This window comes from Podarcis vaucheri (genome assembly GCF_965113315.1).
Source record: "Podarcis vaucheri genome assembly, chromosome: 1".
NCBI lineage: Eukaryota > Metazoa > Chordata > Lepidosauria > Squamata > Lacertidae > Podarcis > Podarcis vaucheri.
The window spans coordinates 81464158-81483339 of record NC_138759.1 but is presented as its reverse complement, the minus strand read 5'-3'; the positions used below and the strand labels follow the sequence as shown (position 1 = coordinate 81483339).

Below are 19182 nucleotides of genomic sequence, written 5' to 3'. Positions count from 1 at the left end.
CTCCTTGCAAAGGCACACAGCGTCCATGACTAACTACATTGTTTTTGCACCTGAGACATAAAATCACCAAATGCCTCTCCCTGAGAGTAAAAATATTATAATAGTAATAATTTAAGGAACTGGCTATTTGCTGCCATTTGACGACACCTTAAATTAGCTGCCTGAAGCAGGTGCCACACCCTGGCTAATAGTAGGGCGAGCAGCCCTGGAACTGTATGATTCAGCAGTGATCTATGACCCTGAGTGGTGAATGGGGAACCCCTCCCACATTCCTTCCAGCCAATCAGCAATGTCTGTTGCTTGTAACATCCAGGAGATACTTGGGGAAGGGTCAAAGCCCAGTGGTACAGCATCTGCCTTATACAAAGAAGGTCCTAGTTTTGATCTCCAGGTAGGACTGGGAAGACTTGCCCAAAACCCTGGAGAGCTGCTGCCAGTCAGTGTAGACAATACTGAGCTAGATGGACCAGTGGTCTGACTCTGTATAAGGCAGCTACCTATATACTCTGGTGAAGAAAATGACGGGGGAGGAAAGGCCACAGCTGGCATGACTTGCTCACCCACTGTCTCTCCCTGGCTGCAGCCATGGCACAGAATGTGCCTGTGTAGCTGAGCCTCACACTCTGAATGCTCTAGAGGTGCCTCCTGGGACTCTGGGTGAGCAGGAGGAGGAGCCTGGATTGAACTCCTGGACTTTGGCCTGCCTCTATCCCTTCTCCCGCTCAGCTCCCAAGGCAGCAGCTCAGTGTTTGGAATGTACAGGCTGTTAAGTTACTTCACAAGCTGGGAGGGAACAAAGCTGGGTTCGGCCGAGGCGTGTTCGTTCCTTGTTTTGCTGCACTTTTGTTGACACGGGGCTCTGCCAGAACCGGGGGAGCTCTGTTTTCGCGGAATGGAGAAGGTGTAACAAAAAGAGAGGAGAGCGGGATGGCACCACGGCCTACAGCCCTCTATCTCTAGGCACACAAACGCACACCCTTCAAGAACCCTGGAGGCACCGCACCCATAACCGCTTTTGCCAGTTTACACAGCTGAGGGCGAGGTGTGGGGCAGGGCAGGGCCAAGGCCAGGCCAGTTCGTGCATCTTTGGAATTCCACCTTAAAGGCACCGCTTTGCCCAACGCCTCACCTGCTTAAGGTGGAAGCGGCCGACCTGCTGCTCTGCCTCCCGGCTGATCTCAGTTGCTAGGGAGAGAGAGGGGTGGAATCACGTAGGTGTGTCACCACCAGCGCAGAGAAGGAAAGTCCCAGGAAACCAAACGACGCTTGCAAGAAGACCGGGGGTGGCGTGGAGGAGGGTGTATGCGTGGGCGCGCGGGCGCGCTCTCTGAATGAAGAAACTTTTTGTTGTTTTTTTTGGTAGACTAACTAAGGAAGTCAGAGGGAGGGCCCGACAGACTCACCTGTGAATAAGCGCGCAACTTACCTGGCGCGTCAAAGCGCCATTTGGGCGCAGAGAAGAGGGCGCAGGAGGAGCGGAAGGGCTGCTCCAAGCCCTCGCGAGCAACTTCCCCTCAGCCCACCCAGAGTTCCTGGCAGGCGCGGGGAAGGGGCGGGTTGACCCGGAGGAAGAGCCGGGCTGTTTTTCACGTGCGCGCCTGGCCCAGCAGCCAGCATGCAGGAGAATAACTTCTTCTTGTCGGCTCTGCAGCCGGAGGATGGCGTGTGCTCCTTGGCGCTGCCCTCGGACAAGCAGCTGGACAGGAAGAGCGAGACCGCCGACGCCGCCGAGGGGTTCAAGAGCGCCCGGGTGCAGGAGCAGGTCCGCATGAGGATGTTGCAGAAGAGCCACTCGACCCCCAGGACCAACGGAGCGATGCTGGACTACGCGGAGCTGAAAGGTAGGCGAGGGGAGAAATGAAACTGGGCGCAGGTTGTTCGCTGCAGAGGGGCGTCAGGTGGTAGAGAGAAACCTTTGGGTCGATTGCGTGGGAATTGTGAAGGGTCGGTATTGAACTACGTTTGACTCAGAGTAGACCCACAGAAATGAATGCACGTGACTCAGGCTCATTGATTCCAGTAGGTCTGCTGTGAGTGAAAGTTAGTTGGATGCCACCCATTATCTAGGAAATTGTTGCAGTGTTCTGGCGAGGTAAGTCAGCCTTGCTACTCTCATTAGCCTGAGAAAACAGTTGCTTGGTGGAGGCCACCCCTGGGGAGTTCAAGGGTGAGGTGAGATGGGAACTTCAGGGCCTCCCAGCTCAAAGCTCACCACTCCTAACCCTCTCTCCTGTTTGTTGTGCGAACTCTTCTAACTCTGGCGGTGCAGCTGCATTAATCAAACCGTGTGATAAAATGGCACCGGGCAAAAAAGTGCAGTGGAGGAGTTAGCCCAGCTGTGTTGTTGATTCAGATGCTTCAGCCAGGAATATGCCCTTGTTGGGGTGGTTGCGGGCTTAGTCAGCCAGCCAGTGTCGTAGGTTTATATGCTAACTATCGTAGACAGAAGGAGAAACTGTCGCCAATAGTTTTTATGATAATAATAGGGCTGTGTTACCAAGACAGCTTCCTCTCTGGGAAGGTGGCGTGGACCTTCTCAAAGGTTTAGTCTGGGTCACACTCAAGATACGCAGGCCAGACAAAGGTTAGTCACAACTGAGAATGACTAAGTGAGATAGCAGAAGAATTCTCCTCTCCAGCAATTTGCCTTGCCTCATAGATTTAATCAAACATGAGATTTGGTCAAATATCCCCCATACCTTGCACTTAAACTGCTCTCGGTTTCTCCAGCTGTTTATTATGCAAGTAATTTCTACTGGTTCTTTGCCTCCTGCTGTTGTCTGCAAAACAATCATTCTTCCTGGAGCCACTGTGCCTATGGTAACATTATGCTAACCTTACCAACCTAGTTTGGACTACTACTTTGCAGCTTTTATATTGTTTATTTTACATTTATATTCCAGCCAAGGATCTCAAGGTGTGTGGTGTGGTTCTCCTCTTCCCCATTTTACCTCGCAACAACCCTGTGGGGTAGTTTAGGCTGAGAGAGAGTGACTGGCCTATGGTTACACAGTGAGCTTCATGGCTGAGTGGGGATTTGAACTCTGGCCTCCCAGGTCCTCGTCCAACACTCTAACCACTGCATCACTTAAAGAATTGGCTTAACCTGAGGGAATAAACCACCCTCATCTCTCCCAAGCTGCCCCTTAGGGCATAATACTGTCAGGGACAGTCAGGGACAATAGTAGGTGCACCTTCTTTAATTCTCCCATCCACACAATATATGTACAGCAGGGCTATGGAATCTGTGGCCCAGCAGACTCCCAACTCCCAACTCTGCCCCAGTCAGCATGACCAATGATCAGGAATGATGGCAGCTGGAGTCCAGCAGCATCTAGGGAGCCACTGGTTCCTCAGCTCCAATCAAAACCTAGCACTATGTTGAGGAAGCAGGAGGGATTGCTTAAATGTTAACACTGTGGGTTTTATTTGCCACTCTGTCCTAGCTACTCAGTTATTGTGGGACAAAGGGAAGTTGCGGGTGAGTCCTCAATGTTGTGGGATTTACACCCAGGTGCATAGGAGTAGCTCACTGGCAGCTCCAGTGAGCTTGATGGCTGAGCAGGATATGGATTTGAACTTGAGCTTTCCATGCTCTACTGATAACTATCCATTTCCTCACACTGAGTTAGAGGAGAGATGGAGCAAGCGTCTTTCAACAGTAGGGTTCACACTCTGCATTTCCTGAGTCATCATGAGAAAGGTGCTGCATCTACAACAGCTGTGTGACAGGCAAAAATTCATCTGATGCAGTTTTCACCACCCGCAGCACCACTAAACTGAAGACGCTTGCGCTGCTGTAATGCCTGCTAGTCGAGTAGCTAACAGAAGGCTTCTGCTGGAGATGGGGAGATGTCACCTCTCTTCAGTAGAATTATAGTCTTGAAATCCTTCCAGTTTCCTTGATGGCACCAGTGACAATTATGCTGCATTTAATTACTAGGCTCTCCTCTGCCACACCCACAGAAGTGTTTTGGAAGGAACCAAGTGGGTCTCTTTACGTGGAAGTTGGACATATTTTAGTTCTGCTCCCACTGCTTGTTTTTCACCGCTGCATTTGGAGACCTAGATTGGAATCCAGAGATTAGGAGAGGTCACTTGTAATTTATGACCCCCTATCAGGTTGACGTATTCCATTCATGTAAACGCCCTGCCACAAACGCCAGGGCAGGGTTCCAGTACGGTGCAAAGTTTCCTTTGCTTGCAGAGTCTGACTGTTTCCTCTTTCAGGTGCTGGCTAAACAATAGAGGTAGAAAGTTTCTCACAAGAACCTGAGAGTTTGTTGTTTACTCGTTTAGTCATGTCCGACTCTTCGTGACCCCATGGACCAGAGCACGCCAGGCACTCCTGTCTTCCACTGCTTCCCGCAGTTTGGTCAAACTCATGCTGGTAGCTTTGAGAACACTGTCCAACCATCTCGTCCTCTGCCATCCCTTTCTCCTTGTGCCCTCAATCTTTCCCAACATCAGGGTCTTAGTTTGGGATTTTCTTCCTTACGTTTCTTGTGATTCTGCCTCAACGGCCTCGGTGTATTTTACCAGTTGGAAATAATTCTCAGTTCATTGCCTATGTCAAAATGCAGCTAAATGCAACTGGGAGGCCAGAGTTTAAACCTCCACTCAGTCATAAAGCTCACTGGGCAGCTTAAGGCAAATCGCTCTCTCTTAGCCTAATCTAACTCATAGGGATGTTGTAAGGATTAAATTGTGCAGAGTAGAATCATGTGCACCAATAGTAATAATTTAACTTCTCAGTAGTGCATCTACGCAGGGGCAGGGGCATTGTATACACCTGGAGAACCTGTGGCCTTCCAGGTGTTGCTGGACTACAACTCCCATTACCCCTGACCTTTGGCCATGCTGATGGGGTTAGAGTCCAGCAATGCCTGGAGGGTCACAGGTTAGCTACCCCTGCTTTATCAGGGTGTGATGGTGGATCCCGTATGTAAAGTCAAAGGCACCGTTTACTGTTCTCCAGCCTTGGCAGTGCTGCAGTGAAGAGCGGGATAGAAGTGTTCAGTTAAGACCTTGGGTTACATTTGGTGCTGGTCTCAATGGTTTCTCCCTCATGAGCTAGTTTCAGTCTTGTCATTGTTTGACATCCCGTGAAATGGGAACAAGAACAGTTCCTGGAATCAAAGGCTCAATTAGCAGCTAACCTGCTTAACTATCTCTGCAATACTCAGAGATTACTATCTCTGCAATATGAGATTGCTGAATAGTGGCAGATCAACAACACTGGATGGTGTTACCATCTAGCCTTTGAACTACACTGAGATTAATGATAGAACACCAGAGGGTAGGAAGCTCTTGGACACACCTGGAGCTCACTTTCTTGATGACTGCACCCACCCTTTGATCTGTCACTCTAGTTCTAATTGTGGAGTCTAGTCCCACACCCTGCACTGGTATGTCTGTCCTGTCCTATGTAATGCTGTCCTTTGGGCTGACAGGAGAAGGATGGGCCTACCTGAAAGGAGATCCCAGTTCCTGCCTGTATTCCCACAATCCTACATGTCTCAGTCCAACCCATGGGTCCTAAACAGGTTTGAAACCTTGTTAATTCAATGAAGGCATGAAACACTTCGATTTTGAGTTTGGGGAATTATACTGCTAAAGTATTCCATTCCACCCTCCCTTTGTTAGGATTCTGTTGGACCTAAAATAGATATTCAAGGTGGCAGACACTGGTTCCTGCATCCAGACAAGGCTTCTTCTACATGTGCTTTTAGTCACTGCCCTGATCTTGACAGAGTGGTGTGTCTTTAAGAGCTATAGAACAGGCAGAAATCCAATAGGAGCAGCTTTATTTTGTGTGGTGGGGAGTTAATTTAGGTCAACAATGTAACTTCCTAGTGGTTGGAATATTGTGCTGAGGCTTCTGAAAACTTGCTTTCCACAGCTTTAATGATGCACATGCTTTACCGTGTGATGTGGTCTTATATCCAAGAGAAGGAAAGCCACCATTCAGAGCGTACACACCTGCAGGTGAATCCCATTCAAATCATTGGGACTTCCTTCTGAGTAAACCTGGTTAAACTTGTGCCGTAAGGGTGTGTTCACATTAAAAGGTGCTCACACCTTGGCTAGAAACAAATTAGGGACAGCTTAAGGACCCCAATCAGTGTGAAGTAGGTTTGAGAAACAATAACATCAAACAGAAGTACTTTAAAACAAGGTGCAGGGTGCATATGCATTTCTTGTGGACACAGTAAACTGAAGTGCTCTTAGACATCCAATCTGGGTATGGTGAAATTTGAAGTGTCTCATCCAGATCTATAGGATCTTTGTAACTTGAGCACAGATGTGCCCTCAGTTACACCGATCCTACAGGTCTGAATGAGCTATTGCAAATTTTACCATACCCAGAATGGAAAGCTGAAGTCCTGCAAAACATCCTCTTCCCTCCTCTCAGTGATGGAGTTGAGGTGCCCTGATTCTTGTGCAGAAGATGTGGGGTAACTGGGGGGTGGTTTCTCTCCCCTCCCCTCCTCTGCCCTTTCCCATCTCTTCCCCTCCTTCAGGTAGAAGGTGGCACTGGCACTCTCTAGAGCTGATCCAATCTATTTAGGGAGAAGCACAGCCTAACCATGGTGTGCCTGCCCTAGGGAAGTGAGAGCAGGTGTTGTATGCGTCTGTAGAAACCTTGAAGACTGGCGGTGGTGGCAACAGTGATAGAGGCAGGAGAAGGGGCTGAGCAAAGTGGGGTAGAAGCTGCTGCAGGGGAGACGATGAGAGGTGCAGTAGAAGAGGCATGACTGTAATCAGAGCTGGAACATCCTGCCAGCTCTCCCGGCCATGCCTATCAAATTTCACAGGCAAGAAGCTACTGAATAACAATGGCCAAAACATGCCTCATCCTAGGGCAGCCTGTGCCAATCTGCCGCCCTCCAGATTTTGTCGGACTCCAACTCCCAGCTGTGCCGGCTGGGGATGATGGGAGTTGTGGTCCGAACACCATACGGAGGGCAGAAGGTTGGCAAAACGCTACCCTAGGGGGCTCATATGGACAAAGGAAAGTGAACTCTCCTGGCCTTCTCCCTTTGTTCAAAGATGGCACCTTGTTATTCATGGTGGCCTTTTTCTTCTTCAGCACATATGCCTCTGGTTACGTCATAATCTAGCACAATTTTAGAGATGTGGAATATATAAAAGTTAATAATAGGCACTTACATTTTTACCACATAAGTCTTCCCTCAGCAATCTTCAGATCTTTGCAATGGCAAAATAAAATTGGCAGTCCCTTTTTAAAAATTGCTTTTAGGACAGATTATGATCGTCCCTCCTGCTGTGACTCTTTTCATTGTGTGCTGTCTCATGTGCGTGCTGCCGCCTCTCCTCCTGCAACAGTGGGGCCTCGCCCTGGTCATAGCGATCATTATTCTGAGTCTGCTACTTCTTTTTTCAAGTGTCTGCTTCTTGGGCTGATTGGCTTTGTTGCCGTCTTCCCTTAGCCTTTATAGACTGAATGCTCCCTTGCCTTGCAATGCCTGTACAAAAGCACACCTCTAGTCAGTTTTTTTTTAAAAAAAACCAGATAATAAGTGGCAAACAGCTCCTTGTTTTCACATCAAAGCCATGCCCTTTTATATGAAGCTTTTGCTTTATTATTGGGTTTTTAAAAATGTTTGGAAGCCCTGCAGAATGAACACATAGCCAAACTTCTGGGTTTTTAAAAACTGAGAAATATAACCAATTTGGTGTGCATAACACCCAGAAATTCATTTCTATCATCTGTGTCCTGAACGTAGTCTTAACACATGTAGGTGGATAATTGACTTACCAATGCTAGCATGTTTGTATATCATTAACACTACTTGTTGAATTGTCACTGTTGTTATTTTAGATTCATTTAAATCAGGCGTAGGCAAACTCTGTCCTCGAGTTGTTTTGAGACTACAATTCCCATCATCCCTGACCACTGGTCCTGGAGAGCCGAGTTTGCCTATGCCTGATTTAAAATTTTAATGCAGTTCTCACAGTCTGTATATATTGCATTTCATTTTCATATGATCTCATTTTCCTCCCTCTTTTCAGTGTAACAAAACAATGTATTTCCAACACTTCGTTTCTTTCCTTGAGGCATTCCACGAGGATTTAGTGGGCACCATTAAATGGCTGGAAAATGTTTTGGACCTAGAACAAAATGTTGCAGTATGGAGTGCTCCTCCTTCAGTGTTCTAGGCAGGCAGCCATGCTCCTTGAAATACTTGACTTAATTCCCCACCAACGGGCTTTCCCATCCTGTCCCCCAGCCCCGTCCAACAGCATTCCATGCCCAATGAAAAACAATCAGAGTGTCTTGTGGTTGTGGCAGAGGCTTCCACTGACCCAAGGCTACTTCATTAAATGCATCTGAAGATGCAAGCTTAAGTCTACAAAAGCCATTATAAATGTTACTCATCTTTAAGGTGCCTCAAGATTACCAGTATTTGTTTTCACTGCAAGAGACTTAACACGGCAACCCCTTTGACTTTTTTATAATAAGAAAAAAATCTCCCATTGGTGCCAATTGTTTTTCCATTGGAAATAGCCTGAGCAAAAAGTGACACCACCTCACTTTCCCCATGGCAACAACCACCTTTGTGAGTGGAGGTTCCATTGGCAGCTCTCGAGTTATTATACAATTCACTGAATGTTACAAATTTTAACTTGGGAAGAAAACTGCTTTTTTTCTGCGATGGTGGCCTGCAATGGCATTGTAAACTGTGGGCAAGTGACAGAGGGGCCCCTACCTCTTGCTTTTGCGTACCTCTCTCCACCCATTCCAAAGCTCCCTTTTCATGCATTCAGGAGTTCAAATGTGGGCCTGCCGGTGGGCAGTTTCTGGATTGCGGTGGTGGTTAAGGCATTGGAGGCTATAAGAGGGTATGTCAGGTGAAGGTCCAAGCGCTGTTTGCTTGCAAAGTCAACCACTCGAGCTTGTTGAGAACCGCTTCAGCCTGTTTCTGAGCTGGAGACACTAGGAGGGGCAATGGTGGGATGCATTCCAGACAGAGGAAGAGTGACAGTTGTACATAATTCATACTTCCTTTTTAGTCAGACACCATACATGATAAAGAAAGCAGCAGAATAGGATAGGGAGGGAGAGAACAACATACAGATATGCATCATTATGGTTGCTGGAATGCTCATAAAAATGTCTGCTGTAGCCAGAGGCAGGTATAACACAGATTTGTATTTCTCCTATGTACATCTCAGCCCCAGATGGGCGGGGTATTATTAATATTAAAATTATTATTATTTGCCTCAAACTCATTAGGTGACCTTAGACAAGCCACTTGCTTTTAGCCAAAGCACCCTCATCCCAAACATCTGTAATGTGTGTAGTATGCAGGGCTTTTTTTTCAGCCGGAGATGACCATGACACCCATCCCCAATTCTAAAATTTATGATTGGTGGCCTCTTCTTCAGTACTTCCTAACACCTGACATTTTATTTTCCAAAGTGATAGCATGCATGGTGGCATAGTAGCTGCTACAAGGAGAGGGGCAGTAGTGGCATCTGAATGTTTACACCTGCTTCATTTAACAGCTGAGATCAGAAGACGTCTAGTTTTGTGCTGCCTCAAGTCTCCCTTGAAACAACGAGGAGAACCCTAGCAGGAGATTCATCCAGGGTTAATTATCTGAATCTACCAATGACTCCTCCCCAAGAGGGAAAAGGGCTTGGCTTTTGCTAGTGCTGCTATTGTTTGTTAGCCTTACAAATGTATAAATTATGTAATGCTTCTACATCCTGATCCAACACATCATTCAAAAACTAAGCTGTGTTGATTTCAGTACAATTTACCTCTAAAGAGGCATAGCTTGCCTTTCGAAGTGCATAATAAATAAATAAAACATCCGGGGGTGATTACATATGTAAGAACCCTTGGCTCCTGTCCTTGTACTCCCAACACAGAAGAACTCTTTTTGCATTAAAGCACAAGTAGCTCTAGAAGTCTTAAAAGGAATATGAAAGAGAGGGATGTACAGCATAGCAACCACTTTTCACACAGTTCAACACTTATCGTAATGTGGCAATGCCTGGAAGCAATTATAATCTGTCCCAATTTTAGCTCTGTTGTTGCTTTGCCCTCACAACAGTCCTAAAGGGTAGGTTCTTACTGTGGCCTTGTTGCAGATGGGGGAACTGAAGCTTGAAAAACAGTGATTTACTCAAGTATATGCTGAGCAGAGATTTTTGGCTGTGTACATACTCCCTTTTGCTCTGCATCCAGTGTGCTCCCACCGCTGGTTTGAGAAACAGTGGACACACGATATAAGCCACAATCCAGATCTCTCCTGTACCTCTCTTATGAAGTATTCCATGTATTCTGTGCCCCCCCCCCCCGCAACTGGCTCAAATCTTAATTGAGGAAAAATAACACCCTAGCTGTGTTTTAAGCCTGTAATATGTGCACAGTCTTAGATTCAGTTCCAAATTAAGAATTCTATCCATAGTTAGCAATAAGTGGTGAGAGAGTTCAAACCTGGCAGATGAAAAAATTGTAAGCTCCACACACTCACTGCACACACACACACGAATAAGTGCTCTCTTCTCCTCTGCAACAGATTAAGTCTGCAGATCAAAGGCAGACACTTCAAGAACAATTTACCTCTGTTATCTGAATCTTTGGCTGGCTGAAAGAAGTGGGGAGGGTGAACACAAGACCATATCTCAATGTGTCCAACTGCTTAACAAGTGGGTCAGTTTAAAACCCATATAGCTGCAACTCCTGGGGGATTCAGAGCTAGGGCCGTATATTCTTAAGGTATATTAAATAAAGCAGCTTCATAGTCATTCATTCTGGAACAGCTATCCATTCTGTGAAAGCAATGCAGCAGCCTCTCACTTCAGTTGGAGTGGGGCACTTTACCCGGTAGGACTGATTTTTACACCACTGTTACAGGGCAAAGGAAGTGCTGGGCATCATGTATAGACTCCAGGGTAACTAAAGGGTGACACTGAAGTGGAAGGTGGGTGCTTTATTAAAACAGGTTTCACAGCAGATCACATGGTCAGGTTCCTCCGCCAAAGGATGAGTCCAGTGTCTCCTGGCTTTGCTACTGAAATGGCTGGTGGGTAAACTTACAACATCAAGTGCTGTCTTAGTTCTCAGTTTTGTCCCTTCCCTCCTCTGTGTGTCATCTGGACTCTCCCCTTTTTTCTAATTTCCAAAGTATCATACATGTATATTTATCCATTAATCTTTGATGTATTCATTAAAAGAAGAAAGGAAACTTTAAAAGAAGAAGCATAATGCTGCTCTAGGGTTTGGTTTTGCTTTTGGTGTTGTCATGGGTGCTGTCCGCTTAACACTATATGCTGTTGGCTTCTGCTGCAAACTAGCAGAACTAGTTTTTTTTTTATAAAGTGCTTGACCTTGGAGAGGAGAGAGATGGGGCTGAGAGCAGTGAGGGCATTTCCAAACTAACCCAACTGCTCTAAAAATGTTTCTCCTATCTCCACTCCTAGTTAATTTAGCATGTGTGTGCTTTGTGTGAGCTGATCCAAACAGGCTTTTTGAAGTACGGCAGGATGAGGCAATGCCTAGGCTTTGTTGCACGATGGAGCTAAAATTAAAATCTCAGGGAACTTGGACTCAGCAGATGGAAGGATAGAGTTTATTTACGCATTTTGAAAAAAAATAATATACCGCCCACACACATAAAATGTCAAGGCGGCATGCAACACTATATGCAAATATAGTGAAACATATGATAAATAAAGAAAATTCAAAATAATAAAAAAATGCCAGCTCGTTTATCACATCACCGCAAAATTCCTTGCATCCTGCCAAATTCTACTAACAACAATACCGGTCATGTGCTGATGCTGTGGTACATTTTGGGGTGATGATAATTTTAAGTGCATGACCCACGTATTTGTTGGCAGCTGGAGCTGTTCTTTGCCTGGGGGTTGGCAGAGGATAGGGCTGAGGAAGAATACAGAGGCAGACTCTCTGAACCAATTGCAGAACCCTCAGCGGGCATATCGGATTTGACCCAGAACAACTCACTATCTCTGAATATTTGTGGTTTTGTCTTGATACTGGTAATTGACCATAATAAAATGACTTGTACTTGGTGAAGTAAACAAAGCATTGCAAAGGTATTCAGAATTCTGCACCACCCCACGACTATACTTCCACTGCAAGGCAGTCACAAACTAGCCTTGCTCTTCATTCATGCTTAGTGAAAGGCATGGAAATGTTGCAGGTGATGGGCGCCATCATCCAACAAATGCCATAAACTCACTTGGGGCTTTTCAGTGACTGTGGAATGACTTGTTTGGATGGATTCAACCTTCCAAATCCTTTAATACATGGCAGTTGATTTATTTTCAAGGTCACTTGTTTGAGCAATAAAAATGACCATGAGAGCTGGGGGAAATAACATACCGTATATGAATGGCCTCTAAGGGGAATGCAGCTTCTGTGATGGGATTTGCTCTCTCAGTCTCTTCAGGCAGGTGGACACACCAAATAGCACTAGCAAGAGTGGGCTGAAACTCAAACTCTCCCTCTGAGGGCTGTGTAAATTATACTTTGCCCCTGGTGTTATCATTTGTGTGACAGTGTGTACTTACTGGTGATAAGTGGGAATTCCACCTGTTTTGGCCCGAATGAATTATCTCCTCACATCTCCACATTAACTTTTCATTAGGAAGTCACTTACAACAAGGGTGACAGGATTGTAAAGGATACCTGAGTGCCAGGGACACAGTGTTGCTAAATACTTGTTGTCATTGTTATTTCTATGAGTATGCTACGGAAGTAAATAAATGTATAAAAACAAAACCTGTGAAAGCAGCTGCCCCACTATCCAGTACAGGATTTCAGAATGCAAAGAGTGGATACTACATTTGAAGCACATCCCCCACCCACCGCCAGCTTGATTAATTCTGTGCACTGTGGGTTTTTAAGGGCTGCTGGGAATTGTAATTCTGTGATTTTGTGAGGGGTAGACTACAGTGCCCAGAACTGTTTGAGAGAAAGAATGTGCTTTGAATGTGCTTTAAAGTTATCACGTATGTTCAAGAATAATAGGTAAGGCTTTTACTGGAAACTGAGTCAAATACGTCTGCCGGATTGTTTTTTCAGCTACCCTGTTTGTGGGAGCCACAAACACACCATGCTGTGAAGCCATAATGTGATACAACTTATTCTCTTATTCCCACCTCCCACAAGCTAGGAGACTCTCTCCATATAGTAGTTTCTGACCTGTCATCCCATGCTGCTTCTCCTTTGTCAGCCGAAAGTTTCACAACATGTTGAATCCTGCTTGAGCCTGCAAGTGTATCTGATTTCCCCCCTGTTGTACTAAATTCCCTTTAGTTTTTGGTAGCACAAATTGTTGGCTTATCCAAATGGCGCTTAGCCTGCTCTAATCAATCATATAGTGAGTTCTACACTAACTTGTAGGTGGAATATTTGCTTACATAATTAGTTCGCCCTCCCCACTGCCAAGCCTACATATGCTCACAAGGGCTCTTTTGTTCATTTGTTTATTAACTTTCCCCCCTATCTATTCCCTACCTTTATATAAGTTATACAGAGTGGTTTATAAATTAAAATATTGTGTTGCAACAAATCCTTTAAAAATCATGATAACATAAAAAACAGTAAACATACTCCATTTTTTCTTACAGATTTCTAAAATAAAATTTTCAGATTTGCGGGGAAACGCTAGCCTGCGTTGTGCCATTTCAGTTCTGGGCTCCTTCATAACATAAAATCTGCCCCCGTGTTGATCCATAGTACTCTCAACTACCTCCATCTCTGCTGTATCTGTATCTTGTATATTAGGCATAAGACAACTTCTTCAGTACAGAAGGTTGCTTTGGAAAGGATGTTCAATGAGAAGAAAAAAAGCTGTTAACACCAGTCAGAACCAGTGTGGTGTAATGTGGCTAGATTGATCTCTAGGCTTGGAGCCAGCTATCATGATCTCCCCATTTTTTAAAATGGGGGCGGAGGAACAAGGGGTGTGGGTGGGGAAGGTTGCCTATATCTTTGGAGCAGTACATGAGATGTGTATTTTTATACGTCTCTCCTCACACTGTTTTCCTGATCAAAATCTTTCACACAGCTGCATTTGCCCTGCATGGGGAAAAATATAGGCACTTTCCGTCTTGCTTGGGGAGATAATTTCAGGAAAACCGTGCAGGAGGAAAGTCGTATGCATATACTCTGCTTCAAATAAATTGACAGCCCTCCCCCATCTACATTTTGCCTTTTAAATAACAAGTGATCCAATAGCAGATTATGCACATAATACGTAGCTGACCTTTGTGACTGGGGACATCTGGGTTTACATCACTGCTTAGCCATTATGCATGGACTTAACCTTCCTCACAGTGGTGATGCAAGGATAAACCAGACAACCTCCCAAGTATACTTCCTTGAGCAGCTTGGAGGAAGAATGAGACGCAGACATAACAAATAAAAATATTCAAGTAAAACAAGAAAGATATGGTCATTAGTGAGGAATAAGCCATCCCATTTTCCTGCAACTGGAAAACTACATTTCTGACTGGCATATTGGGCAGAATTTATTGGTCACTTATTGGATGGGGAAAGTGGGCTGATGAGGAGGGAGGGATTTAATGAATCAAATCTGATTCATTGAAGAATAGGCTGGCTGGGACATAAATAGGTCTATTCTACGACTGTTGAAGCTGACAAATGATGAGGGGTGAAGAACAGGGGGCAAAGATGGAGAGGGAGAGGGAGAGGAAGGAGTTGAAGCAGGTGGAAGACAGGCTAGAGGCTATCCAAGCTGGAAAGATAGTCTTCCCCCAAAGAGCTGGATCACTGAATAAGCTGAACAAGGGGTGTGGGTGGGGAAGGCTGCCTATTTCTTTGGAGCAGTACATGAGATGTGTATTTTTATACGTCTCTCCTTACACTGTTTTCCTGATCAAAATCTTTCACACAGCTGCATTTGCCCTGCATGGGGAAAAATATAGGCACTTTCCGTCTTGCTTGGGGAGATAATTTCAGGAAAACAGTGCAGGAGGAAAGTCGTATGCATATATGAGGCCGTATAAGGGCATTAAGGAATGAGGGGCATTCAGCAAGGAGCTTCTGGAGCTGTCCAGAGTGAGAACTGCCTGCAAGCCTGTCTCAAAGGACTTGGTAGTGAGATTGACTGGGAAGACAGACTAAGCGGTATTAAGTTAAATAGGGTTAGGAACTAAGTTTTACCAGTCAGCCTTATGTAAGCCTTTATAATTGTCATTTAAAGATACAGGAACCTTATTAGAGCAAATATAAGTATGTCTTAAAGCAATAGTAACAAACTGAAGTATAAAACTCGCCTTATTATACCTCTATATTTATAATAAATAAATATATTTAATTATAAAAGAGTGTCTAGATGGTTTTGTACCACATCTATCATACCATAGCTTCTGGAATATAGTTATCAGAACTATACAGTTTACTAATGCTAATATTTGGTGGTTAGAAAGTGAATAAGTGAGAAATAAAATCTGGTCCTCCACATATAAAGTATACAGTGGGGTGTCTTGCTACACAGTCAAACAATATCTGGAGGGCCACAGGTTTCCCATCCTGCTCTAAGCCAGCCCCTTGAGCTAAAAAGTAGCTGCAAAACAAAGAATGCCACAGAGAAGGATGGAGATACAGGTGTACCTCGGAGATATTATGGATTTGGTTCTAGGCCAGCACAATAAAGCAAATATTGCATTAAAGCAAGTCACACATTTTTTGTTTTTGTTTCCTAGTGCATATAAAAGTTATGTTTTCTCTATGCTGTAGGCTACTAAGCCAGCCCCCCCCCCGCCCCCGTCATCAGGGGCAGGAGGGGGAAAGCCCAAGTCCAGCACTAGCCAGCTCCCCTCCTGTAGCCAGAAGAAGGGTGGTAGCAGAGCGCTTCCTTCCCTTGGATGTGGCTGGGCTGCCTGCAGCTGCACCTGCATCCTTGTAAGGAGCAATATCTGTGAAGCACAATAAAGCAAAGCACAATAAATGAGGTGTGCCTGCATTAATGAGAAATGCTCAGATTTTATTTGCGGTTTTGAGCCTGGTTTGTGTCTCCTCCACTGCTGGGAAATCAGCCTCATCTGTCATTGGATTTATTTGGCAAACAGCTCCTAAATGATTATTCTTTTAACTTAGGGTCATGTTTGATAACTACACATGCAGCTGTTCAGTAAAATGGGAGGAATTTTCACTCTGAGCGCTGCATTTCCTCTATAAAGCTTATCTTGTTTAGCTTAATAAGTTGAAAGCCTCTGCAGAAACAGACCTAGTTTCCTAATCTTCTGGTATGAAGAGAGATTCCCCCACTTTACTTACATTTTACGGTAAGAGGACAATTTCTTTCAGAGGAGGAAAAACTGAGGGTGTCTTTATTGTGGTGCAACACTTAGGAAGGTTCACACATTCTTTAAGTGCTGACCTCATACGTTTCTAAGTAATGAATTAATTAGTATAACATGGAGACATGCAAGGTTAGTTTGCACAACCCTTTTTTCACTCCCATAGCAACTCCTTTGGTTTGGTTTCGTCTTTGCACATAATAATTAGTTTTGATTTGTATAAGCATTACTCTAAATAGATTTGTTATCACATGTCATGGAAGGCTTAGAGGGCATCCCAGTCAGGCAGCTAGATAAGAACATCATTGTCTCCAACAAGAAAGAACCAACAAAGGAAACTCTTGAAGCCATTTAGATTTAACTAAGTACAATGCCATCTATTGACCAAACCAGAGAATGACACTATCCACACAACATCCCTTCCTTATTTAAATAAACAACCAGTACATCAGTGCTGTTAAACTACTTGATAGTTCAGGTCTTCGGTCATTTACCTTGACAGCTTCCAAATAACTCAGAGTAAGTAGTAGTCGTGACAGTAACATTGCTGTTAGTTCTACTATGCAAGCCCGAGAGTTTGCTTTTGGTGATTGCACCTTCTCAGTGATAGGAAGAAGATATCATCAGTTTTTGTTAAGTATTCCATGTTCACTCTCAGCAGAATATAATCAGGCTCTTGTGGGACTTTGTGACAAGGTGTCTGCTATGATCAATTGTTTTCTTGTAATATATTCTGCTACATATTTTTTTCTTTAATCAAGGTCACCAAGGGATTATGGTCTGCGAATCTGAAATAAGACAGATCACATAGGTATCTGTAAAAGTTTTTGCATGACCAAACACTAGCAAAAAAAATTCTCAATTTTTTCATAATATTTTTTTTCTGCTCTGGTTAGAGTTCTAGAGCAGAATGTGACTGGCATCCATTCTGAACCATGCAATTGTAATAGCACGCCTTCTAAATCTGCAGTTTCTTGCATCACTGCTACCCATTGTAGGCTTGTGGCATCCTAAAACTAAGATTGGCGAACATCTCATTTATATTTTTAAAGATAGCCCACAGAATTGATCCACAAAACCAGGAAGTAGTGGATTTCAATAATCGGTGTAGTGGTTGTTTATCTTTTGAAGTATTGTACAAATATCATCATAGAAAGATAGTTCAGCATTCCCAGAAATTGTCTCAGTTCTGCAGCCTTCAGTGCTTTCAGTTCTTTGATGGCATTTACCATCTCTAGGCATGGCTTTGTCCCATGTTGTGTGATTAGTTGTCCAAGTAATTCAACTTCACCTTGATGAAAAATGCATTTCTCCTTGTTTATATTTAGTCCAGATTAATGGATCTTATTCCTGACAGTGACCAGTGTTTTGTCATGGTCTTTCTTCCACTGATGTACTCTGCATTAGAATGTCATTCAGGAAGACAATTACTCCTTTTATCTCTCTCAGGACTTCTGTCATCTTTGTTTAAAAAATCTAGGAAGCACTTGCAATTCCAAATGGTAAGTGCTGAAAACAAAATCTCCCAAAGGGTGTGATAAATCTAGTCAGTGTAGCAGTCTAGTTTGTCAAAGGTATTTGCTAGATACTAAAGTATCCTATTTGGAAAATACTTTGGTTCCTGTCTCTTTCAGGAGAAGGTCCTCTAGTGTTGCAGGTGCATACAGTGGTACCTCAGGTTACATACACTTCAGGTTACATACACTTCAGGTTACAGACTCCGCTAACCCAGAAATATTACCTCGTATTAAGAACTTTGCCTCAGGATGAGAACAGAAATCGTGCTCCGGCGGCGTGGCAGCAGCAGCAGGCCCCATTAGCTAAAGTGGTGCTTCAGGTTAAGAACAGTTTCAGGTTAAGTACAGACCTCCGGTACGAATTAAGTACTTAACCTGAGGTACCACTGTATTTTTCTCTCACTGCAGCTTCATCAAGCTTTTACAAAATCTACACCTTTAAACATTGGTGCATTACACAAGATAGGCGTGGTAGTTTCCTTAATTATGCAGTGTTTCTTTATCCTTTCCATCTCCATTTCCCCTTTGTAGTGTAAATAAATGGTGATTCTTTGTGGTGTTTTGTATGCTATATGATTTGACACCAGGCCTTAAAACATTATCCACACCATTTTAATGGACCTGAATTCTAGACACCCCTTTTGTTTCTCCCACTGGTTTTAGGAGTCCCATTCTAGCAGCTGTTCCTTGATTGAGGAAATTGTCCATATAATGATCTCATATACACTAAACATAAACTGTGTGTGTGTGTGTGTGAGAGAGAGAGAGAGAGAGAGAGAGAGAGAGAGAGAGTTGGAGAACACACAGAGAGAAAGGAAAGCGTAATAAGGGATTAATGTATGAAAATGGTATTCTTTAAAAAGAACAAAGGGTTTAAGGTTGTGGGTGCCAGTCACAAAATGGCTGCCATGGGGGTGTGGCAGAACATAAAATGGCTCCTATGGGAGAATATAGGACAGACCAAGCTGGTGCAATCAGGAAGTGAGCAGTAAGAGCAAATAGTCCCTCATACATTATGGGTTTTTGAGGAGATATTTACTGATACCTTTTGAGGGTGTCATAGAAGGAACTGGTGGGCATATTGGTTCTCATGGGCATTGTGTTTGTGACCCCTGAGTTAAGTGACAGGCTTCACATAAATGGTGTTTCTTGCTTGGTAGTAGCAACTTTTTCCTCCCTCTTCTGAGCTGTGCATAGTGACAATTTGTATAGATTTTCTTTTGATGTTTTGAACTACCATAGATCTTTTAAACCAGTCCATGGTGCTGTTTTTAAGCATTAAATAATACTACTTCTCTAAGCTTGTGCACTAGCATATTTGCTATGTCATTAT

General features: G+C 44.2%; 1 protein-coding gene and 1 long non-coding RNA gene across 6 annotated transcripts in view; one reads left to right on the top strand and one right to left on the bottom strand.

Moving 5' to 3' along the window:
• The window catches only part of LOC309514562, a 55905-nt gene extending 54286 nt beyond the window's left edge, over positions 1-1619 (bottom strand). For 3 of the 4 annotated variants that reach the window (XR_014212061.1, XR_014212062.1, XR_014212064.1), the window contains exon 1: positions 1427-1619. This is a non-coding gene — a long non-coding RNA (uncharacterized lncRNA). Of the gene's footprint in view, positions 1-1403 lie in introns of all 4 variants that reach the window. The other variant, XR_014212063.1, reaches the window with a different exon arrangement.
• Positions 1-19182, top strand: part of PKP3 (plakophilin 3) — a 67864-nt gene that overhangs the window by 22906 nt on the left and 25776 nt on the right. The window contains exon 2 of one of the 2 annotated variants that reach the window (XM_082191384.1): positions 1652-1841. The exons of the other annotated variant lie outside the window; for it this stretch is intronic. Within the exon in view, the coding sequence (XP_082047510.1) occupies positions 1652-1841 (190 nt within the window). The remainder of the gene's footprint in view (positions 1-1651; positions 1842-19182) is intronic. 2 annotated transcript variants of the gene reach the window in all.